Here is a 26487-nt window from a genome sequence, read left to right on the forward strand (position 1 = left end):
TCCATTTAAAAAAATATTTTAATAAGCTTTTCCAGAATTGCAGACACGGAATGGGGAAAGGACAAGGGAATTACTAACAGTGCAAAATTACTATGCGTGAAAAAAATGTATAAAAACTAATTTGTAAATTTGTTTTTTTTTTTTCAAAATATCGCTTTAAATCCTTTATAAAGCCCAACAAAAGTCTGTTCTGTTGAACTGAATTTTTGATTCAGGCTGCACTCTTAAAGCACTTCATGAACCAGGACACCTGATCCAGCTGGATACATCATGACAGTGCTTGAAAAATATACTAAGTGTTACACATAAGCTGCTGTCTTTTCAATGCAGTTTGGAAGCTGGTTGAAATACTCCTTGGTTCCAAACTGTGCTGAATGTTTCTAAAATGAACCAAAGTTACTATATTACTAGAATTTTAAATAGTACTAGTAGTGCAATGACTTATCAAATTATAGTGGCTGCATTTTGAAGAACATGAACCAAATATTGTATAAAACACAATGCAAATTATAATTAAATACTTCTTTAAGAATAGCTGAGCATTACATATTATATGATTATGGAATGTCAGATCTCTTTAGGCATACCATAAAAAGATTAAAAACAAATCAACATTTCTGAAAATGTACACAGTGCCATATTTTACACACAAGCCTGAGACAATTTACTTATAAACTCTCTTATAAAATGTTTTTGCAAGTATTTCAACTTGCAAACAAAAATGCATACAAATAATACATTGAAAATAGGATTCTGATTAAAGATGTAAAGATTTTTAGAAGCACTGCACTACCTTCATTCTGAAACTTTCTAAATACCATCTTTGATATAAGACTTGATACTTTGGATTTCTGTTAAACCAAATTTTAAAATTGACAATGACTTCCTCCTAAAACAATCACTCCACAAGATTAATGCAGGCTATACATTAAACGCTTTCTTGATTATGTCTCTCTGTATAAACTGCTATCTAGTTTTAGTTAGATTAATGTCAAGGCCCTAATGTTGGCTGAACTCATTAAAGGGATCTCTTAAAACATCTGAGAAAAATGGGCTAATTTCACGCCCAGCCTAACTAATTACATCAATGGAGTTACACCAGGTCTGAATTTGGCTCAGTGTATCTAACTGTGCCTCATGATCATTTGTGAAAAGCAAAAACTGGTGGGAGGGAGGAGTTGTGTTTTTATAAGTCAATGTGATAATTAAATTAGTTTGAAATCACATGACCATAATTTTCAAAGTAAAGGTCAGAAGATGTATATAAAAACTTTTGAAGACCAGCAGACATAACCAAGTTTAAAAAAAGGTAAAAGTATATTTGTAAAACCACAGAAGCAGAAGACAACAGTTTATAAATTAGACAATCAGGGCAATGTTTCTTCTGAGTTTCTTTACACTATTTTGTGTAGCTGTGGCTAAAAAGCACTAGTACTGTAAACTTTGTACTTCATAGACATAACCTCCCACCTCAACAAAATTTCAAACATTTACTGGGAAAGCTAGAAAGAACAGATTTAGCATCCCCCTACCTTGATACAGGTTTTTCTTTCTAGCCCCATCTCTTAAAATAGATACCAACACTTACTATTGCCTCTTACATGTATATATGTTTACATACATGCTGTGCCAACTATGTACATAGATTCTGCTTCTGCACCTGAAGTAGTCAATAATATGACTCCCAATGGTTCAAACAGATGCAAGATCAGGCCCACAGTAGCCAGCTGTGCCTTAAATTCCTAACTTACGCAACCAGAATCACTTGACCCATTTCCTACCCCTTCTGTGGTCACTGAAATGCACAAGATTATTAAAAATCATCAATGAATAATCTAATGCCTGAACTTGGCTAACAAAGTTTAAACATATTTAAGGATTTGGCTGAAATTAAGTTTTTGTCTTACCTCAAAAATAAAATTTGAAAATGTATAATAAAAGCAAGAAAGTTTGTGCAATAAAAGCATCATGCTTAACTCCAAAATTCTCAAAATCACTATTTGTCCTTAGACAGAAATTTGAGAAGTCAGATTCTCATAATTATGTGACTGCTTTAACCATCCAATTTTAAACTTTAACAATTTTAATGGTTTACAGTTTTCTGAGAAAAAACATGACTTGGTAATAACTACATAAACACTTAAAAATTTGTTTTTAGTGTTTTTTTTTTTTTTAAGAAAAACTTTAGTAAAATAAAATGAAGCTGACAAGACTCAGAATATCTATTTTCTCATAAAAGTTTACCAATTGTACAAGTTAAGAAAATTATACAAGCTTTTGTTTTAAGAAAGGACAGCTCAATCAAGACATAAGTACTGTAAAAATCTTTCAAAGGCTACAAAGAAATCTGGAAAAATACAGAACGTATTTCTTTAGCCCAGATAAGAATATGGAAGACATCATTGATGTCAACAATTTTACATATACAAACCTGACTTGGTTTATTTTTTAAAAACTTCTATATATAAAAATAATCGTGCTCATAACTTTCAGGATTCATAGGAGTTCCTTAATTGTATACCACTTCTCTTCATCTAGACTGAAAATCTACACCAGCTTCTCCATTGTGTCTTGGAATTCTAAAATTTCACATTAACTACTGGTGACAATTTAAATTTGAATCAGCTCTCCTCTTTAAAAAATATAATTTGTACAGTAGAACTATAGCTACAAACAATTTGAAGAATATGTATAATAGAAATTTCCTTAATAAATTAAGCAGGAAATGTGTTTACCATATAAACAAGTTTATGGATTCATTTCTCAAACAACTTAAAATACCTAAATGTTGCCAGAACAGTAATAGCCCATAGGTCTGTGAAACAAAATCTTCCAGTTCTGCATTTCAGGTCTGAAAAAACACCAGAACTTCAGAGCCAACTAAAAGGTGTAAGAAAAATCTCAGATTGTTTCAAGGACTTTGATTTTGTAAGGTAACCCATCAACCCTGAAAATTTTAGGCACCCCAGAATCTACTCCAAGGAATAAAATCAGTTCCCATATTCAATCATCCAAAGTCTCTAGTTCTTCAAACTTCCCATGTGATATTGCTTCTTGAAAATACTCTGAGGAACCTGGACTTTCTTTTCCATTGCTGTTGATTCTTCTCCTCTTTGAAGGTTTTTCATTTTTTTCTTCAAAATCATTTTCATTTCTTGCAGCTGAATAAGCAAGTTTAGGGTCAATGGAAAGGTTTTCAGTTTCATATCCATTTGTGTCCAGATCTGTGAGAGATGTTTTCTTACCACCTGTAGGTCCATTCACATGCAATCCTTCAATTTTTACTTCATCTTTACTGGATATCTCACCTGGTCCATTAGTGGATACACCTGCATTACAGAAGAAATATGAACTAGACATTTAAGCAATTTCTATCAATACAATAGATCCTTATAGATTCAAAGACTCTAGGACTGGAAGGGACCTCGAGAGGTCATTGAGTCCAGTCCCCTGCCCTCATGGCAGGACCAAATACTGTCTAGACCATCCCGGATAGACATTTATCTAACCTACTCTTAAATATCTCCAGAGATGGAGATTCCACAACCTCCCTAGGCAATTTATTCCAGCGTTTAACCACCCTGACAGTTAGGAACTTTTTCCTAATGTCCAACTTAAATCTCTCTTGCTGCAGTTTAAGCCCATTGCTTCTTGTTCTATCATTAGAGGCTAAGGTGAACAAGTTTTCTCCCTCCTCTTGATGACACCCTTTTAAGATACCTGAAAACTGCTATCATGCCCCTCAGTCTTCTCTTTTCCAAACTAAATAAACCCAATTCTTTCAGCCTTCCTTCGTAGGTCATGTTCTCAAGACCTTTAATCATTCTTGTTGCTCTTCTCTGGACGCTCTCCAATTTCTCCACATCTTTCTTGAAATGTGGTGCCCAGAACTGGACACAATACTCCAGTTGAGGCCTAACCAGCGCAGAGTACAGCGAAAGAATGACTTCTTGTGTCTTGCTCACAACACACCTGTTAATGCATCCCAGAATCACGTTTGCTTTTTTTGCAACAGCATCACACTGTTGACTCATATTTAGCTTGTGGTTCACTATAAGCCCTAGATCCCTTTCTGCCTTACTCCTTCCTAGACAGTCTCTTCCCATTCCGTATGTGTGAAACTGATTGTTCCTTCCTAAGTGGAGCACTTTGCATTTGTCTTTATTAAACTTCATCCGGTTTACCTCAGACCATTTCTGCAATTTGTCCAGATCATTTTGAATTATGACCCTGTCCTCCAAAGCAGTTGCAATCCCTCCCAGTTTGGTATCATCTGCAAATAATAAGCGTATTTTCTATGCCAACATCTAAGTCATTGATGAAGATATTGAACAGAGCTGGACCCAAAACAGACCCCTGCGGAACCCCACTTGTTATACCTTTCCAGCAGGATTGGGAACCATTAACAACTACTCTCTGAGTACGGTTATCCAGCCAGTTATGCACCCACCTTATGGTAGCCCCATCTAAGTTGTATCTGCCTAGTTTATCAATAAGAATATCATGCGAGACCATATCAAATGCCTTACTAAAGTCTAGGTATACCACATCCACGGCTTCTCCCTTATTCACAAGGCTCGTTATCCTACCAAAGAAAGCTATCAGATTAGTTTGACACGATTTGTTCTTTACAAATCCATGCTGGCTATTCCCTATCACCTTACCACCTTCCAAGTATTTGCAGATGATTTCCTTAATTACTTGCTCCATTATCTTCCCTGGCACAGAAGTTAAACTAACTGGTCTGTAGTTTCCTGGGTTGTTTTTATTTCCCTTTTTATAGATGCACTATATTTGCCCTTTTCCAGTCTTCTGGAATCTCTCCCATCTCCCATGATTTTCTAAAGATAATAGCTAGAGGCTCAGATACCTCCTCTATTAGCTCCTTGAGTATTCTAGAATGCATTTAATCAGGCCCTGGTGACTTGCAGGCATCGAACTTTTTTAAGTGATTTTTAACTTGTTCTTTTTTTATTTTTTCTTCTAAACCTACCCCCTTCCCATAAGCATTCACTATGTTAGGCATTCCTTCAGACTTCTCGGTGAAGACCGAAACAAAGACGTCATTAAGCATCTCTGCCATTTCCAAGTTTCCTGTTACTGTTTCTCCCTCCTCACTGAGCAGTGGGCCTACCCTGTTCTTGGTCTTCCTCTTGCTTCTAATGTATTGATAAAAAGTCTTCTTGTTTCCCTTTATTCCCATAGCTAGTTTGAGCTCATTTTGTGCCTTTGCCTTTCTAATCTTGCCCCTGCATTTCTGTGTTGTTTGCCTATATTCATCCTTTGTAATCTGACCTAGTTTCCATTTTTTATATGACTCCTTTTTATTTTTTAGATCATGGAAGATCTCGTGGTTAAGCCAAGGTGGTCTTTTGCCACATTTTCAATCTTTCCTACCCAGCGGAATAGCTTGCTTTTGGGCCCTTAATAGTGTCCCTTTGAAAAACTGCCAACTCTCCTCAGTTGTTTTTCCCCTCAGTCTTGATTCCCATGGGACCTTACCTATCAGCTCTCTGAGCTTACCAAAATCTGCCTTCTTGAAATCCATTGTCTCTATTTTGCTGTACTCCCTTCTACCCTTCCTTAGAATTGCAAACTCTATGATTTCATGATGACTTTTACCCAATCCATGCTTAGGTCCATAAAACCAAAACGCCAGTCTTTGATATAAGTATCTTCATCATGTGATATCTTGAATTTATTGCCATTCCAAGAGATCCATCCTTGAAGCTATGCTAAGCTGTAGCTCATATACAGACACAACAACATCCTACAGAATACAGCAGTACCATACAGTTTTGCTGGATAATCAAACTACAGCTTTTACAGTCAATCTAGTTAGGATACATATGTCTAAAGTACCACAGATTTCTCAGTCCTATTGTAAGAGTCATGCCTATATCAAACTGAGAGGCATTACTGAATAGTTTTCCTCCAGGCTGCAGCACTCATTCTAAAGTGCAGGGGAAATGTCTTAATCAAAACCCCCAAATTGTTACTTGATCTAAATAGTACAAGATGAAAGCAATAAAAAGAAACTGATCCACCATGAAGATAGTGTCAAGTTTCTGCGTCTAAGCTACAGTGACTGGAAGTTGAGGAGGGGTGGGGAAAAATACTCCTAGCCCTGCCTGGAGGTTAGACAGACTTTCAGGTCCATCTCACGTGCAATAAAGGAGCTGTTTCTTTTCCACAATCCTACTGTAATTTTCCTCTCTACACCTTAACATTACTTAGCAAGAGATGATTGATAGTTTGTTCTCTTTAACTTTCAAAGTTGCTTAATGCATTCTTTTTAATGCAGTGGTCCCCAACCTTTTCATCTGGCAGGCGCCAGACGAAAGACCATAGCGGCAGTGGAGCATCCGCCGAAATGCCGCTGTATTTCGGTGGCGACGCCTCTCGATGACATCGCTTGTCGGCAGCAAACAGTGTCATCGGAGGCGTCAATGCTGAAATGCCACTGAAATTCGGTGGCATTTTGGCGGATGCTTGACCGCCAGCCAGGACGCAGGTGCATTTAGGGTTGGGGACCCCTGTTTTAAGGTATTAGATCATTTTAATCAAGGAGAAGCAATGACAAATGTTAAAATGTTCTAATTAAAATGCTCTTCTATGCTGAAGACTCCAACAAGAAACTGCAGAATTGGAATTAATTTGCAAACTGGACACCATTAAATTAGGCTTGAATAAAGACTGGGAGTGGATGGGTCATTATACAATGTAAAAACTATTTCCCCATGCTAATTTTCCCCCTACTTTTACTCACACTTTCTTGTCAACTGTTGGAAATGGGCCATCCTGATTACTACAACAAACTTTTTTTTCTCTTGCTAATAGCCCACCTTAACTGATTACTCTCATTATAGTTGATATGGCAACACCCATTTTTTCATGTTCTCTGTGTGTGTGTGTACATACATAATATATATAATAAATCTTCCTACTGTATTTTCCACTGCATGCATCCGATGAAGTGGGTTTTAGCCCATGAAAGCTTATGCTCAAATAAATTTGTTAGTCTCTAAGGTGCCACAAGTACTCCTCATTCTTTCTACTTCAGATGCGTCACCTGAAGCAAGCACCAGAGAAGCATTAACATGTCACATCCATTGACTTTAAAGTTAAGTAACTATTCAGTTAAGCACCTGTACAGATGCAGGTAGGACTGAATCTGAAAAGGCTAAAACACTTAAGAAGAAGAAAGTTAAACTTGCCAAACATTTTGTATTGAAATTTATGTGCAAATATGGTCTTTTAATTTTGTAATTTACCACTGATACCTGGGCCAAAACCCCTTGGAAATAAGGTATTTCAAGGATTCTCTCTATGCTCATTAAAAAGAAAAATCCCTTTTATAACTTTTCAGCCCATTTCCAAGATTGCTATGATGTGGCAACTTTTTATAAGTTAGCAAGATGGGGCAAAAAAAAAAAAAAAAAAAAAAAAAATCAGTGTTTACTTACCATTTTGATTACTGTTGCTAGTTGTGCTGTCCTCCCTCTCAGACTGGCTGGTGCTGCTGTTTGAGGTTGTAGGGGGAGGGGACGGAGCTCGACTGGAAGCAGCACTTTCACTTTCATCTAAAAGACGGTCCATGTAATCCCTAAAAATGAACACTACAGTCAGCACTGGCTTGGCTTTCTAGAAGTTTGTCGTCTGTGTAATATATTGTGTACACACACTTCTTTTTTATACCTGCTTCAAGTATTTAGATGGTACCTTACACAGTCAGTTAACGTTATAATCTCCTTATACTAATTTTGATCCTCCTGTTATTTGTCCAGGAGAAATAAGGGGCCATGTATAACCTTGGCATGAAGGTTGTGTATACATGGAGTCCCCGAAACAGAATGTGATGGGAGGCTGGCATACCGAGGAATACGAGGAGCTCCTGGCTGTGTGCAAAATGTGCTCAACATACAGAAGTAACACAAAGTGTGGCCATCTAGTCAAATACTGAAATCAGTTACCTGCAAACATTTAAATGTAAACAAACAGGCTTTGCCTGCGTGTGCACACTATTGTTTGTTCTCTGAATATTCAAGTGAACAGAGTTTATTGGCATGAATGTTAGCCAAAACAACAAATTTGAAGTAACTACTGCCGAATACTTGCAGAAAGCCAAATTAAAATTTGTGATTGTGATGGGTTTGCATAAAACATTTATCAATGAATGTAACTGTAGAAATTGTGATCTGTTCAGACAATGCACAACCAGAAAACAAGCTAATTTAAATTAATTGTTCAGTGCAAATGGTTAGCCTTAATACTAACAGGTGTTCTATTTTAGCAATTACACTAAACGGAACTGATTGAATCTCTTCTCTTTTGGCCACTGTCCTGCTGGAAACCGAAATTATGGAGTAATCAAGTTCTTACTCTATTTTAGAAGAGAGCAATATTAAGAAAAGACTATATATCTGACATGTATGTAAGAAAAGATAGCACCGCTTACGTTACACCAGGATGGAGATTGTACTTCTTTTTCCCAAATCGGGTCTGCTGTGCAAAGAAGTCATACCGCTCTGATTTTTTCCACATGTAATAAAATGCTACACACTCACCAACTGATCTTGTTCGTACCTGTGAAAAAGGTGCCACACAAAACATTGAAAATCCAAATGTATTTTCTGCTAGAGACCATGAGATACATTATACTTTGAGAGATTCTGCATGCCAAGAACAGAGACTCAAAGCATACTATGAATGATTCCATTAAGATTTTTCAGCTTTATATGATGAGTGACAGGATAAAAGTATATAAAGTAATAAATGGTATAGAGAAGGTAGATGGAGAACATTTGTTCTCCTTGTCTCCGAACACAAGGACAAGGAGATGTTCAATGAAATTAAAAAGGTGAGAAATTCAAAACCAATGAAAACCTTTTCACACGATATGTAATTAAAAACCACGTAACTTACTGACACAAGAACTTGTTGCAGCCAAGAAATTAACATGGAATTAGACATTGATATGTAGCTCAAAAATACCCAGCATTGTGATAATTCATGACAAAAGTTTTGGAAAGGATATTTAAACCACGTGTTTCAGGGTTTAAGCCCATTTTTAACTATTAGACATTAGGATGAGAGCATTAGGATGGGGGTGTGGAAAGCAGATTATCTCCCATCTGCCTATAGGAGGGATTTTACACTTTCCTTGGCAGTATCTGGTGCTGGCCACTCTCAGACAGGATACTGAATCAAACCAGAGGTCCATCTAGCCCAGTATGGCAATTCTTATATAGCTGTGATATACCCTTTTTTAGCATAATTCAGAAATATTCTGGAAGTTGCTTTTCCAGATAAAGCTAAATGCCAAATCCTGATTTTCATCAATTAAAAAGGAGTAAGTTAAACAAGGAAGGCAGGCTTTCCAAGCACATGCCTTTGTATTCAAACATTAATTCACAATGGCAGAAAAATTCTGTGCATGTCCATATCCACACATTTCAATGACTAGTTTAGCTCAAAAAACCACAAGGGGCATGGGTTCAGGTGGAAATGGACACACCCACGAGCAAAATCATGGCATACTACCAGTCATGCAACTATCATGCAAATACAGCCTAAGTATCTAGGTGGGAAACAAATATTTAATAATGGGCTCTTCAATCTACCAGAGATAGGTATAACATGATTCAATGGCTGCAAGCGGAAGCTAAACGAATTCAGACCAGAAATAAGGTGTACATTTTTGACAGTGAGGGTAATTAACCGTTGGAACAATTTACCAAGGGTTGTGGTGGATTCTCCATCATTAACAATTTTTATATCAAGATCGGATGTTTTTCTAAAAGATATACCTCTAGGAACTATTTTGGGGAAGTTCCATGGCCTGTGATAATACAGGAAGTCAGATTAGATGACTAAAATGGTCCCTTCTGGCCTTGGCATCTATTTCAAATAGCAGAGTACTTTATCGCAGCACTGAGCTGGAGTAAGTCCAGTGGTGCAGGAGGTGAGTGCTGCAGGAAGAGCACTCAAGTGACCAGGGGAAGCATCGGGAGCATGCTAACACAGAGGATGCCTCAAGCCTTGACGCTATTAAGGGGAATGATTTGTGAAGCAGGTTTCATGCCCGTAGGTATGGCGGAGGGAAGAACTTTTAGGAACCTGGAGCAGATGATGTAATATGTCAAATGCTCATTTGACTTCACATTTTACACCAGCTGAGGATCTGCCCTAGAGACTGCAGGTGGGGTGGGCAAAAACTTACAATGGAAAACTGTAGAAAGCAGATTCTAAAGCTCCCCTTTTATGGGTTTTACATATGTTCTGACACCCCTCTGGACAAAAAGCAAAACCACCATTGTGCCAGTATTCCTGCAGATTGCAATATGAATTTTTGTTGCTTACTAGAGGGAGACTCCACCTATATTTTATTTCCCAGTGGGTTCTGTAAAAAAGCTTTCATTAACCTCCCAGGGCTCTGAACAAAGCATACAGTCCAATCCTGAACTCAACTCCAAAATGTCCAGGTAGTCAATCAGTGGAGAAACTCAAGAATTATTACAATGTGAAAATTCCTACTAACATTGCTGTAACAACCTTGGTTGCAACATTTCTGAAGATGCCTACCACCCTCTACAGAATCTTTAAGTTTATTTAACAAGATTATAATACATTCTGACCAGTTAACCATTAGGTGATATTGACGATAAACTCCTTTTTGTAAACAGACCCATTTGAGGCCTTGCACAATGAAAACTCGGCATTTCAGAATTGTTTTCCCACATCCCATACAATGTCAGCTAACTCTTTAAGCTAATCAGAACACCCTCCCGTGATAGATCAAGTGAAAGAAGGATATGTATAGTACAGTGACTAGAAAAAAAACTGATTTGGAAGAAAGTCAGAAGATATTTAATATCTTTTCAGCTACAAAAAAAGTAGGAAAATAACTTTTTTTAAAATCAATCATCCTTACCTTGTTTGCCTGAATCAAATGAAAATCCTTTCCATAGGCCTTCAGTCCTTGTTCAAAATTCCTACATTCTTCCTCTGTCCAAACAGCTAACTCTTCTGAAATAAGCAACACAATACAGAAAACACACTTTAAAGTGACAGCATAATGATAACAAATGGAAACTCAAAAGTCTGATACAAGAATCACTCTAAGTTTCTTAAAGACTCAAAAGCGGAGCAGGCAGAGTGCTAAGAGATGAGTGCACAAAGAAAAGAACAGAAAGAACTAATTTAAAAATTTTATTAAGATGATGTTAAAAAAAGTGAACAGTACAGAGTTTAAGCATAGATGTTTCTGGTCATCAGGGAAAAACATACAGATTATCGAGGGTGCAAAGTGTGGTTTAAGATTGGGTGGCATAAGGAATACATAATCTGTAATATCCCCGATTGGGGGTAAAAGGTTGATGGGTCAACGTACAGACACTGAGGTACGAGGGTATGAAGTTCATAAAGTGGCTATGTTCGGGTGTGGAGTATAATGAGTGGATAGAATGATGTACTAAGACAGAGGGTAAAAAGTTAAATGAATGAAGAAACAACAACAACAACAACAACAACAACAAACAGAAGGATACCAAGGAAAGATCTGTACAAGGACAGAAAGTGAACAATGCAGCCAAAGCCGCTTCTATAGATTTAGGTTAGTTTATTAAAGTTTGGAATCTTTTTCTGTCAACAAATAAGATTTAGAGCAGGGGTCGACAATCTTTCAGCAGTGGTGTGCCGAGTCTTCATGTATACACTCTAATTTAAGGCTTCGCGTACCGGTAATACGTTTTAACATTTTTTTAGAATGTCTCTCTGTAAGTCTATAATATATATAACCAAACTACTGTTATCTGTAAAGTAAACAAGGTTTTCAAAATCTTTCAGAAGCTTTATTTAAAATTAAATTAAAATGCAGATCTTATTAGTTTAGTGTGATCCTTGCCCTTGCTTTTCCTTGCTGAGTTTTCCAATGTCTGGTGGCACGTATTTGGATACTTTAAGCTGCACATAGCAACTGATCACTCAGAAGCCTAACGGGCTGGAACTCCAAATCGGCAGCTGAGGTGAGTGGAGCTGGAGGCCGGTAGGGCTGAGCAGGACTGGAGGCCGGGACCCTGCCTGGCAGGGGGCCTGCACTGGAACTCCAACCAGAAACAAGGTGAGTGGGGCTGCGGCGGGGACCCTGGCTGGCAAGGGGCCAGTAGCCGGAACCCCAGGGCAGTGGCAGGCCAGCCTACCCAGCTCTGGGGTTTTGGTGGTGGGCTGAGCATATCCACCCACCCCTGTTCTAGGGTTTTAGCCACTAGCTCCTGTCAGCAGGGCTCTCAGCCTGCTGCCAGTCTGGAGTTCCTTCCCCCAGGCCAGCAGCAGGTGCTGAGTGGGACTATCGGCAGGACCTTGGCTAGCAAGGGGCCAGCAGCGTGAACTCTAGAGCAGTGGTGGGCTGAGCGGCTCAGCCTGCCCCATGTGCCATCAAAAAACAGGCTTGCGTGCCATAGGTTGCCGACCCCTAATTTAGAGGCCTAATCTTTTTTTACTTTGAATTTTGAATTCTTGTGTATTTCACACACATTAACTTTAGTGAATTATATAAAAGTCCAGAGGCATGAATAGAGAGAATAAGCCCTCCACAATTCCTATTTTAGGTGGGTGCATTAAAATTCTAAATTTAGAAAGTTACAAAGTAATGAATAAAAATGTCAAGTTTTTATTCATAAACTCTCTTCTTGTGAGTTATTGCCTACGTAGTTATATATTCATACTATGCCCATCACTTCGTCCTCCAAAATCTCATTTTGGCCCTCAACTTTTAGAAGCACAGTGTCAAGCTCATATGGCTGCATTAGAAGTGAACTCTGAACACGGGGTCAGAGTTCATTAATTCCTGGATTTGAAGAAGAGCGATAATAGTGCTACACAATACTGATGTGAAATCCTGCCGTAATTGGAGATATCTGACAGCAGCAATCGATGCCCAAATTATAATGATTTTGCCAAATTAAAGGAGGCATGGGATAAAAAAAAACAACCACACAAGTACATTTAAAATTTGATGTATTCTTACCTCTGGCTGCTTTTACATTAAATCTTAATCTTCTCAATGATTCTTCTGTATCAAAATTGCACTTAACCAATTCATACAATGCCTGGAAAGGTGAAAAACTACACATTTAATATGCACGACTCCATAGTCTACTGAATTTGTGTACTGCTACAATGGTGCAATTATCAGTTACTTATTCTGAAAAGTCTAATTTCTCTAAAAATCCAGTAGAACAAACTGTTTTTAAAATAGCAATATAAGTATACAGAAGACTTACAGATAACTTTTAGGTTATACACCTCCTGGATAGCATATGTATAACACACACTTTTCCCTTCTTCATTTCTTGTTCTAAAATATTGTATTGCAGTGTTAGGTACTGTAAAAATAGTTTCCTTTCTTTACCCTAATTTATAGGGCACATTTTCACAACTGATCTCTAAGATGCAGAAGTGAGACAACAGGTATAGCCTATGACCACTCTGTGGCGAGACTCAGAAACAAAATCCTGATATCCCAATAAACGTGCACATGTGGTTAGTTACACAAAGAGTAACCAACCTGGGCTGGCAATTTTGTTTTTACTATACATCCTAAAGCTTAGGAAATCTGCAGGACTGGTGATCTTGTGCTTTAAGGAATTTATGCACATTTCTTCACAGGTCCAGCTCCCCTCTCCAAAAGATGCATATTAACAAGATTTACATTGTTCTGACATGAGAATTGGACACGTGCACACATCAAAGGGCTCATCAATGCACACATTTGTCAAGTCCATGTTCTTCTGTTCGGGGCAAGAGCAGAATTTGGTTTTAGTTAGTAAAGTGCTATAAACTACAACAGGAAGATACAGACTAGAACTTAGGTTATTGCAAATAAAAAATGTTTCTTAATGCACTTAACTTTAAAACTGAATACGCATTGTGGTATTGACTTGGGTTCTTAAACATTTGCTTTTGTTGGGGACAAGAGGGGTGGAAGCAATTCAGTTCCTCTGATGGGGATAAGAGAAAAAAGAAGCAACCCCAAATCAGATTTTAAGGTATGGGGGCAGCAAATGCAATAGTTACAATACAAATTATAACACACTATGGTCACTACAAATGCTAATATGTACCTGTTCATTGTCTTTAATATGTGATCCTTCAGGAATTGCCTCTAGTCCTTTCTCATCTCCTGTTCGCCTGGAGGCTTCATTGAGGAATTCAATCACTTTATCTTCTGTTAAATAATCAGGATTCCACAGCAGCTGGTCATCATTTTCATACACTAAATTAAGAAAAACATAAGTGAAGCATATTCTGTAAGACTCCAACTTCTACTCAACTTCAAAGAATTGCTAGTTTAAAACACAAGAACATTCAAAATTATGAAAGTGACTAATGGGACAATCTGACTGGCCAGAGGACTGAGCATTATATTCATTTGAAACGTATGGTACTATCAGTGCTCTTCCAAATGGTTTCTATGGTTCGCTGTTAACTATGTTAGACCATGTACATACACACACAGAATCCAATGCAGTGCTGCAAAACACATTGTGCATTTAATCAGATCTGTTTCATAGGGCTTGTCTATACTGAAAACACTGCAGTGCTTCAATGAAGATGCTACCCACACTGACAGGAGGGCTTCTCGCATCAGCATAGGTAATCCATGACCCAAGAGAGATGGTAGCTAAGTCAACAGGAGAATTCTCTGGTCAACTCAGCACTGTATACACTGGGGATTAGGTCAGTTTAACCGCATCATTCAGGAGTATGGATTTTTTACATCCCTGTGCGATGCAGTTATACCAACCTAATTTCCTACTGTAGACCAGGCCCTAGAATTATCCCTATATTCTAAAAATAGCATACATGTTCTTCAGAACAACTTAGTTCTGCCCACACATTAACAACATGCTCTCTTAACAGTAACACAATGCTGCTTAGCCTCTCTTGGTTGTGGATGTGGCTTGGGGTAAAATATGGAAATCTTTCAGTTCCCAGAGTGACTTCTCCATTTCCAAATCAAATAGCTCTGGATATCATTGTCCACCTCTGCTTGCCCATCAAGGGGATGATCTGAAGATTTTAGCAAGAAAAAAAAAATCTCTTCATCCTAATTAAAATTCACTTTTCTGTCATGTCAGAAACAAACAGCTCTGAGCATATCCTTCACAACTTGGAGGTCCTCAGCAATGATACATTGGGAGCCCTTTTTGCCTTTTCTGTCAGTTAGTCTAACAATGAAGTCTCAAAATCAAGCAGCCATATTATCTTAGCCAGCTCAGTAATTTGCTATGCACATCTGAGGAGTAGCATTTTCTTCCCCAAGGGTTTAGGAGCTTTTACACTTTTGTCCTTGGCAGCGGACCGATAACGACTAGTCTTCTTCAAGAGGAGTAAAGAAGTTCAGCGTGTAGATGAGAAGCGTAGTCGGGAAAATAACAAATACTTTCCTGATGTCTTGTATTTTCTAAATGGACAACGTACCCTAAATTCTCAATTATTGAGGGACAATCTTCACTCATTGCTATACTTGCTTTCCACAAACAACTCTCTGTATAACTTTTCATGAGTGATGTACCCAAATACTTGGATGCTAATATCTAAACTGTATTCTTTAATTTATCCACCTAAATTTGGGTTACCACCAATTATGCACTATATGTATTTTATGACTTTAAAAACAAACTTCGTATTTGTGGATAATCTAAGCACTATACTCAGATGTACAGAGACACTTTTCTTAACCTGTGTATTATATTGTCATAAATAGATAGTTAAGGGTTAATGTCTCTTTTACCTGTAAAGGGTTACAAGCAGTGAACCTGGAACACCTGACCAGAGGACCAATCAGAAGACAAGATACTTTCTAATCTCCGTGGAGGGAAGTCTTTGTTTGTGTTGTTTGTTTGTCTGTTGTTCTCTCTGGGTTCTGAGAGTGACCAGACGTACCTACAGGCTCTCTAATTTTCTGTTCAAATAGTACAAGTAGAAAGGTGGTTTAGTCTTTTTGATTGTTTTCTTTATTTGCAAACGTGTATTTTGCTGGAAGGATTTTAATTTGTATTTGTGCTGGGGGGAAGGCTTCTCTCTAGTGTCTATAAGCTGAAAGACCCTGTAACCTTTACCATCTTAATTACAGAGACAACTTTTACTTTTTCTTTTCTTTTATTAAAAGCTTTTCTTTTTTAAGACCTGATTGATTTTTCCCCCTTGTTGAGGCTCAAGGGAATTGAGTCTGTACTCACCAGGGAATTGGTGGGAGACAGGGAGAGAGAAGGAAGTGGGGAAGGTGGAATTCCTTTGTTTTAGATTCACGGAGCTTGAATCTGTATTACCTCTTGGGGAGGGGAAAAGAGGAGGGGGAAGGTGCATTCCTCTCTGTTTTAAGATTCAAGGAGTTTGAATCACAGTGATCTTCCAGGGTAACCCAGGGAGGGAAAGCCTGGGAGAGGCAACGGTGGAGGAAAGGGTTTACTTTCCATGTGTAAGATCCACGGGGTCTGAGGGTCCTCTGAGAAGGTTTTGGGGGGACCAGAGTGTACCAGGCACTGCAAATCCTGGTTGGTGCCAGCACTACAAGATCTAAGCTGGTAATTAAGCTTAGGGGGATTCATGCTGGTACCCCATCTTTTGGACGCTAAGGTTCAGAGTAGGGGTTATACCATGACATATATAATTTAATGTTAGCTTTAATAACATTTTTAAATCTACTCAAGTTCCCTCAGAGACCTGGGTCAGATCTTTCACTGAATAAATTTTCCTAGTGCCAAGGGATTCAACACCAACATAATCCGCTCTTTCATTGTCCAGGCACCCAAGGGTGAAACATGAAACAAACATCAGACACCAAAACACGACTGGAGCTACATTGATCATGGTGTTAACTAAACTCACCAACCTCATGTCTTCATTACTTATTTTTCCTGGGCTCTGCTCAGCTCAGGGCAAAAGTGCTTGCCTTATGAGAGACAGATGCAGAGTCCCTAGGTTTAAACTCTTTCAATTAACAACACAGGAGTCAATAAAATTGGATTGGGCACAGAGAACGTGGTGTGCGCGCGCGCGGTGGGGCAGGAGGAGAGAGACGAGGCCTGCATAAGCACTTCAAGGAGCTGGAACTCGGTAGACTCAGTTTCTGTGGGAACAGTTAATAAAGACCCCACAAAAAGATAATTTATAAATATCCATCTCCCTGAGAGAAAATAGGTAGCTAGTGTGTTCATCCTCCACAGACACTGTGCAGTTACAGGAGGGACCTGGCTTAAAGGTAGCAGACTTGGCCTATATTTCCAAACAGAGAGGGGACCCGAGAACTAAAGGTATAAAAAACTGCCAATACGTAAGCTGCAGCGCTTATGTACCAAGGCATATGCATCACAGACTGAAAATCCATACAGGAAGAGTTCAAAGAATAAATTATATCAAACTGCATTTGTTATGAAATCTTCATGGAAACAGAGTAAGTCATTAAGCTATTATGTTCAGCCAAGTGCTAAATTTCCTAGACGGTCACAACGTAATTCTACCCAAAATTACAAATGTTTATATTAGCAGTACATTATAAGTTATACTTTAAGAACAAGATCTCATCAGCTGAGAGCCAAAGGGTATGACTGCATATTGTCAGCCTCATTTATTTTCCCATTGTAAATGTCAACACTGGTCCAATTTGCAGCCCATGAATAAAGGTTTCATCCAAATACAGTGGGTGGAGAAGGAAAAAGTACAGAACAAAAATTATACCAGCACTAGTGTAACAACAATTTAGTGAAACTTTAATTCCTCCGCCCTCCCCAACAGTCTGTGTCCATGACTCATATTTTCAGTTCTCAAACCAGTGATTGGATGCAAGGCCATGAAAAGCTGGTTTTTGTAGGCTTCTGCAGTGAAAAAAAAAGCTATATAGTTTTATTACAGGAGGCCACAAGTCATTTTCAGTACAGTAAACTAATAAGAATGGATGACTCAGCAGTAAATTACAAGTATACCTTGTTGAATTTCAGAGAAATACAGAGTTCAAGCTCTATGTTAAGATACCTACCAGACAAAGAAAGGAGCACCAAAAGTAATTTCTCCACAGTTAGTAGCACATACTTAATCTTTTAATGCATTAATATTTAAAATAGATTTATTCCTTCCAGTGACATTTTTTAATTGCAAAAGCAACAATCACACCATTATAGATAGAGCTGCATTATGGCTTCCATTTTAAACCCAGATTCATTTATCTGGAACTTTCAACCTATCTAGCTGTAATTTTTTGGACTTGATCTCTGTCTGATTTTTAATTTTTTTTTTTAATTCAAGCAAAGAAAGATCTGCCATTTCACTTAATAGCATTTAATTTTTTCTAAGATGCCCTGTCTGAAATCCGCCCTCAAACTTTAGTACAGAAATTCAAACAAATCATTTCAGAAACGTTGACAGCATCAAAGCTCACCTCTCTCATTCTCCTTGTATTTGCATATGCCAGCTGGAATTTCAGCTTGAAACATAGAACCCACCATGATTTCCTGTTTTAAAAACAAACAAAATATTATTTTATATATATATATATATACACACACACACACACATATATATATATATATATATATACACACACACACACAATGCATTTGACAGTCTTATTTGTTTTCTATAGAATGAAAGAGTGACAATATCCTTTTAAGCACTAAAAAGTCCTGCCACCAATAACCTACCAAATATGTGACAAAAACTAATAGGAATTAAAAAAAAACCAATATAGAAATTTACTGTTTGTCTAGGAGGCTTTCAGAGGGTATTAAAAGAAACATACAAAAACACTAAAGCTGTTCATTTTTAATTGTTGGGAAGATCAGGAGAGGAAGCAGATAGATAATTTATAAAACTCAAAATTATCATGAGTTAAAACAAACTTCAATCCTTTTCCTCTATTTTGGGAATTAAAACCCTTCACATTGTGCAGAAAATGTATTATGGTTATTTACTTTATGTGGCATAATTGGCAGAGGAAAAAGAAAAGTAAATATGCATTCTTTTACATCTACTTATTGAGATTAAAAACAATTACATGTACTTCATATAATGCTTAGGTTGTATTAAAGCACCCCATCTGTAATGATAATTAGAACAAAGACAGCAATTATTTCAGTGTGATTTCTCACTTAAATCACAGAATTTATTTCACTAAATGAAGTTACGTTCTCCTGATCAGTCAGATGGAGACTGATGGGTATAGAGCTGCTCTGTGATAATGTATGAATACTGTATGTGACATGGTTATCGGGATTTCACAGTATGAATATGTTGGTTTAGTTTAATAGCAGGCTGCTGGAAAATACAAGCAGGAAGTGAAACAATAGTGTACTTAGAGGAGGCCCTGAGATATAAACCTTGGTATCAGAGGCCTGGTATGAGGCCTAAGGCCTGAACTAAAGTAATGGTCAAGACTTTTCTAACATAAAGCAAAGTTAAGCTGTGAGCCAGAGGCAGGCCCTGCTCACAGAAGCTGGCAAGGAAAGGGCTGATGCTGCAAAAAGAGACATATTTAAAAGGTACTGGACACCAGATATCAGAACATTCACATACTTGTACACTCCACACAGATAACAAGGAACAGGCTGATCCATCCCAATGACAGGGCCAAAAGGGTAATATGATGAATAGAGTTGTTTTGTTTGAACCAACATGTAAAAGATGAGAGGCGGCACCTTACTACGTAGAGGGGTTGTACCTTGCTACGTAGAGGGGTTGCACCTCAATATGTCAGGAGTGATGTGTAACTTGTTTGTACCTCTGTATAAGAATGCACCTCTGAGTGGATGTCTTGGTCCAGCCTAGGGGGCAATGGAAAGTCCCGCCACTGACTGAGATGAGTCCATTGTCAGGGAGCACGTATGTACTAGCTAGCAGCACCTTAGCAGCATCTTGGACTTCTATGCCAGGGAAAGCTGGAGACTGCTTCTCTTCAACAGTAAACCTGGCCCGACGTGCCTTCGTACCTTACTAGAGGCTGTGGTCATTGGGGGGTCTCTTAGGGTCTGCTGTGCCAACTATCTGCGCAGAGCCGGAGCAGCACAGAGAAAGAACACACGCACGCAGCCAACTGATATCAACATTGAACAGAGCAGAGTACCACACCGGGAGCATCTGACGACAAATAGCTCAAGATACACTACTCAGTAAATGTTTCAGCATGGTTAAAACACGAGGCCTGAGCTATAACTGAAGATCCTACCTCTAGGTTACAGCCTAAGTTACAGAGACACAGCTAGGGGCCAACAGATCAAAGAGACTATAATACTGTGTTCAGAGATCAGCGAAATTGTTGCCAAGGAGCTGTTTGGACTGACACCCCTCTCCACCCCTCACGGGGCTTCCGAAGAGGTAGGCCTCCCTGGGTCACCACACCGATGGTAAATCTTAAAGTAAGAAACATGCATGTAGACTGTTTTAAAATCCTTCTTCTCGTGTTATGCTTTATTTCTACTGCTAAGATTAAACAACACTTCGGTTTGAGAAGACTGATCACTGATAAAAAGGAACCAAAATCTGCAAAAGAACTGCAGGTGTCAAACCCAGTCAGACATACTGAGCTAAGCATAGCCTGAACTCCAGGCAAGGAAGTCAGAATGGGGGAAATGGAGGCTACTCCTATGCAAAGCAGTCCTTGTCCCTGAAGGGAGTGAAAATAACCACGAACTTCAGAAAACAGACCATGAAGAGAAAGCGAAGTTTAAAAGGCTTAACTTGGCAGTATTTGTATTTTACCTGCAAAAGTATTATGAAATGATTTATTGATAACAAGCTAAAGATGACAAGCTGGTGGTTTTAGTTAAATCAGATGATCTTTTCCACCTTCTGGATAAACTGAAAATTAGCAAAAAGAAGCCTGTGTACAGGAATTAATTCCAGTGAACTCTTATTTCCTCTCTCCTTCTGCTGATAGGATACAATGCTCACTTATGCTTGGAATAACCAACAGTATACTACATTTAATAAAGATATATCCTTAACAGCAAGTCCTCAAATGTTTACCTTTTTCCAGTCTTCTGAAGGAATATAATCTTCATCTTCCTCAGATTCTTCTTCTATTTCACTGTCTATAAAGAAATTTTTCAGACATTATTTACATGGGAAGTACTACCATAAATCCTGTTCAGGCCAACATTATATGTCAGTAAAGTATGCCTTGAGACAGACTGCTCAAAGACACTGCTGGCTTTGATGTCACAATCACCTTTCTATGAATGAACATACAGCTGGGATCTCACCAAGGAGAGAAACAAGAGACCATCACAACTTGGTCTGTTTTCCAGTTGAAAGGCATCCCATTGTGCCTTAGAAGAAAAAAAAAATAGCTAATGTGCTTACCCAGAGTGGTTAAATATCCTGTTAATTGGAAAAACAGGAAGAAGGTTGTACATTTTTAAGATGCAAGTAAACAAACAGTCTATCCATTTTTGAGCCTCACCATAAGACTTAATTGCCCTTCATCCAACTCCACCTGTATAGGCAGACAACCTTCCAATTGATCAGGTACAGTTGTTTTCTGCAGGCATGCCAGTGTCTTCAATGATTACACTGAACACCAGGTTCTCCTTACTTTCAACATAACTGGCAGGCTTCTAGGCTAGTCACCCTCATTTCATTTCAGATCCTGCGTCCATCACTGTCTTTTCTCTTCCTTACAGCAACACTGGCACCACTGCCAGCCTCTGTTGAACTGTTTGTACACTAGAGCACAACATGTCGGTCACTCCAAATCCAGCTGTTACATACTCAGGCAATAACATTTAAAATTGCTGGACTTCACAGCGCGCTCAGCTCAGAATATGCACTGAGAAAGCATATCAATCTTAATACCTGTGACATTCGGTACTTGCATTTGCTATAGTGAATTTAACATTTAGGGGTCCTTAAGTCAGGATGTGTCTCTCTACAGAATGTTGGATAACAGTCTGTATTAGGAACTATCATTTGCCTGGTGTTGAACGTAGCCACATTAATGTCAGCACATGAGGATCAGGTAGTAGAAAGACAGACCCTTTTATTAAATGCAAATCAGCGCTCTGTTAAACACTGGCAGAGGAACTAAAAGCTAACCTAGGACATTTGTGTTAGATAAACATTAAAAGCAGAATGTTACTTAGATTGTAAGCTCTTTGGGGCAAGGGCTGTCTTTCTGCTGTTTATTGTGTGCCGAGCACAAGTCCTGGTTCATGACGGGCTCCTAGGTGCTACTGCAATCCAAATAATAAACCTGAAAATGACATTTCTAATGACATAACTAGTGATGCAGATGTGAAGGATTTTAAATGTTCATTTCCTTTATTTTAAAGCACTGGGTATATGGAGCTATAAGCAACCTTCAACTATAAAGTGATAATGTTTGTTGTAAACTCCAAATACCAGGAATGATACATTTTACCTTCCTCTGGTATAAATGGCTACCCCACACAGTGAAATATTTGGCTGTCCAAATGATTTGGCTGGTAATACCAGATGCTACTCATTAGGAGAATGCAGGTTTGAGACCCAGATAAGTGATATTACAATAGCAGTGAGGGCTAAAGGGAGGGTTACATAACATTAGATCAGCAGTTCTAAGTGGCTGCAAGAATGAATTTTAAGCACAGCTAAGAAACAGACACATGAACGAAGAGTGGAAGTATGGAGCAGGGAAATGGCAGCATTGAAAATGACATTGTCAAGATAAATATTTTAAAAGCAAATTTCCTTCTCTGTATTGCTATCCCCACCGCAGTTCATTAAAACCTGAAATAATTTTTTTTATCTATTTTAGTTTGATTATTTTTATTCATTTTTCCGTTACTGAGATTAGACAAAAAAAGCTGTTTTACTTTTGTTTCTTGACAATTTCATTTTCTAGTTCTCACTCACTAAGACATGGGTCTCAAACTTTTTCATGGAGTAGACCACAACTTAACAGATACTGTCTTGTGGACTAGCACCTCTCCCATTTATAATTTAGTCTGCATGTAACTACAGCAATTGCTTACTTGGAATATTTATCTAAGAAAACAAAATATGTTATGGTCTTTTTAGGGTGAATTAGCTATTGAAAATAAGGACGTGAGCCAGCACGCTGCAGCCAGCCAACTCTTCTTGGACCATCAGCAGTGCTCCACAGACCACAGCTGGGGAAATGCTACAGTTGAGCAATACAGCAATGCAAGGTTATAAACACTGCAGGGAGTATTCACACTGATCCTTCAAGCTGGTCCACATGGGAAGACCACTGAAGTCACTGGGGCTCCAAGGGGATGGCAAGGGAGCTCTGCAGAGGTGTAGAGGCATGCCCAGGTGGACCTATTTGCAGGACTGGGGACTACATTTCCACTGAAATGTTAAGAAGTTATTGATAGCATTTCCATCAGCCTTAGGTTTTGCTTTTCTTTTTAAATTGTGCACCAGATTTAATTCTACACTTTTCCTTTAATAAAACAAATATACAAAGTCCATGATGTGTGAAAAAAAAAAGGCTTTATCATATGCTAAGGAGAGTGGATAACAAAAAAAGCCTGTGTCTAAGCGAATTGATAATAAAAAACAGCAGTGGGAGAAGAAAAGAGATCTGACAAACACTTCTAAGCTGTAAGACTTAGATATTTTTTAGTAACTCAATTTCATTAATTCTAGATCTTAATAAAGTTAAGACCAGTTTAGATGATGGTGCATAGTACTAAACAGCACATACTTGCATCAAAATATTTACATCGACGTGGATGAATTATCTCCTGTGGATCTTGAGAAGCAACAGATGGTGCTGGGTCATCATTGGAGGATTGTGTCTCATCCTCCTGACCTGATGAATCCTTTATGGTCTCCTCCTTAAATACAATAAAGCAAACAGGAGACCATTTACACCTTCTGCATTAGAAATCATCTCTCTTTTTTGATAACATTTTATTTATATTTCCAGAAATTTCAAACAAAAGAGGCTGTTGTACACAAAGTATAGGCTGTAGTGTTGCAAATGACAGGTACTGGCTGTGGACAGCCACAAAGATTGTTTAGATTCATTACACAGCATTGATATAGATTTTGAAAAAATATTTTAAGCAGGTCAGGTTTAACATTAAGTCTTAGATGAGCTAACCAGACAATCACTGTATCTAGTTTTTCCAGCATGGAAATTTAGGGTTAAAGTTTTATACCATGAGTAACAATAAGTACTGTCACACTTATGTGAAGTATCCTATACCTAAACAGGCTTTGAGCAGTGACGGGGATATGTTGGATTTCCATTACTGAGTAATTCTGTGTTTCACTAGGAGCAATTCTGGGTGTACAGACCTAATTTTGTATTAAGCTGTTTGTAAGGATATGCAACTTGTGGATCTTTGAACCAAAGGATAGGTCAATTTCACAATCTTATTCATGTGAAACACTAACTTTTCACAACATTCTCATACTGGGCACTCAAAGTGTGTCAGTGAACCTACAGATAAACACTGAATGGTACAAACTGCCTTCACCTTTAAGTAGTGAGGTTTTTTATGTTTGATGGAGTAAATTATATGCAATAAGCTAAAAAAAATTGAAATTATAAAGGCAGAGAGTTCTTTACAGCTCTATTGCACTTAAAGTATACCCCTATCTTTAAAATCATTCCCCCAGAATTCTGGATGTTCTTTTAATATCAGGACTAGGAAACACTGGATAATCATTTCTAATCACATGGAAGGCTTCAGCTACATTACAAGCTAGGGATGAGATTCCCAGCTCGCATATACATACAGAGAGCTGGCATGAGTAAAAAATAGTGCCATAGCCACAACAGCACGGCTCAGCCATGCCAAGTATAAACCTGCTTGAACCCCATGTGGGCACGTAATTGGCACAGCTAAGATGTGCTGTTGCCCATGCTACTGCAGATATGCTGCTATTTATACTTGTGCTAAGTATGTGTATGTGAGCTGGGAATCACACCCCTACCTTGTAATGTAGATGTAGCCAAAAAAAAAAAAAAAAAAAAGTTACTCTTCAAGGTGTGAGGTGTCATAAAAGCCTTCAATAATTAGATTTCACCTCACAAGAAAAATATACCAGCATACTCCAATTCTAACATCACTGAGTTAAGTAAAAATGGTAAAAAGATCAAATATTAAAAGAACAGATGCTATACAGAAATGAAACCATCATAGTGGGAGATATTAGAATTAAAGAAAGTTACATGAGAATGGTTAAAAAAATGAGTTAGTGGATTGATTTATGCATTTGGTGAAGATCACTAATGCAACTTGCTCAAACTTATTTGTTGCAACATCTCAGACACATTATGCACATCCTGTATGCCTTTAGTGATAAAGCAGAATATAAGCTGCAAGTTTAACAAACAGGAAATCAAAAACAGTCCAAATGCAATACAGCCAAATCAATGGTTCCATAGGAACTTTTTATTTTTTAATTTACTGTCATTTCTTTTAAATTTCCACCCTCTACGTTGCATTAGGTACACACACACCCCTTTGTTTTCTACGGCTCTGTTTGCTTCCTTAAGTACAATATCCGTACCTTAAAATTTTTCTCTCTCAGAGTTATTCAACATGCATAGACTTTGCAATTTTTACCGGGGAGCTTTTAAATCACAAGAACAAACTTTCATGCTTTATGGAGCTGCTCATGTACTCAATGCATTTCATCCAAAGGCTCCAAACCTGTAAACTGATACACGTGGGCAAGAGCCCCATTGATACAAGGCATGGAAGTGTCAATAGAATATTGACAAGTGTACAGAAGGTCCAGCCACACACGAGCTTGCAGAGTTGGGGCTCTATTCAGCACGAAACTTACAAATGGTCAGAACTTTGATAGGTTTTAACAAAAAATTGAGGTTGACATAAGGCACTGATGCTCCTTAAGAAGCAAGAAAATGCCATGTTTTGGCCATTTTTGCTACAGCCCTATTTTTAGAAATATAGTTCGAATTTTACAACATAATTTAATCTTTTAATTAAAAATTGCTGCTAGGATTTCACTCATATGTTGAACAGAGACCGAACATGTAACAGTTGGTATTAAAGAGCACTATTCTTTGCTCATCCAAACACCCAAGTAAGGCAAGCGGCCTACTGTAGTGTGTCCTAGCGTGTATCAGGGCCTGCTCAAGATTTTTTGCCGCCTCAAGCAAAAACACACACACCACACTGCAAAGGCCAGACTGCCGCCCCTGAAATTGTGCCACCACAAGTATGGTCTTGGTTTGCTGGTGCCTAGAGCTGGTCCTGGTGTATATAAACTTTTATTTGCTTTATCTTAAATGGGATTTACATTACAGGATCTCAAAAACAGCTGTGTCCTTAGCATGTCCTTAGGTCTAGACAAAAGTAAAGGCAACCTTTTAATTAGAGAACTGACAATTTGTGCAAGAACTAATTTCTTGCTGTGGTAAGGGGGCTAACCTTTCTAACTTGTGAATATATGTGAACATGTAGATGTTTAAGCAGAAGCACTATATAAATCCATATTAAAAAGAAC

General features: G+C 38.2%; 1 protein-coding gene across 3 annotated transcripts in view; it reads right to left on the reverse strand.

Moving 5' to 3' along the window:
* MIER1 (MIER1 transcriptional regulator) overlaps window positions 1-26487 on the reverse strand; it is a 62335-nt gene continuing 35848 nt past the window's right edge. For all 3 annotated transcript variants that reach the window (XM_050962927.1, XM_050962926.1, XM_050962925.1), the window contains 9 exons: window positions 23705-23837; window positions 21022-21086; window positions 18440-18512; window positions 14124-14275; window positions 13028-13109; window positions 10934-11028; window positions 8459-8586; window positions 7467-7606; window positions 1-3329 (listed from right to left, as the gene is read on the reverse strand). In XM_050962927.1, the coding sequence (XP_050818884.1) occupies window positions 3004-3329; window positions 7467-7606; window positions 8459-8586; window positions 10934-11028; window positions 13028-13109; window positions 14124-14275; window positions 18440-18512; window positions 21022-21086; window positions 23705-23837 (1194 nt within the window). In that variant the 3' untranslated portion in view covers window positions 1-3003. The remainder of the gene's footprint in view (window positions 3330-7466; window positions 7607-8458; window positions 8587-10933; window positions 11029-13027; window positions 13110-14123; window positions 14276-18439; window positions 18513-21021; window positions 21087-23704; window positions 23838-26487) is intronic.

The sequence above is a fragment of the Gopherus flavomarginatus genome, chromosome 7, assembly GCF_025201925.1.
Source record: "Gopherus flavomarginatus isolate rGopFla2 chromosome 7, rGopFla2.mat.asm, whole genome shotgun sequence".
NCBI lineage: Eukaryota > Metazoa > Chordata > Testudines > Testudinidae > Gopherus > Gopherus flavomarginatus.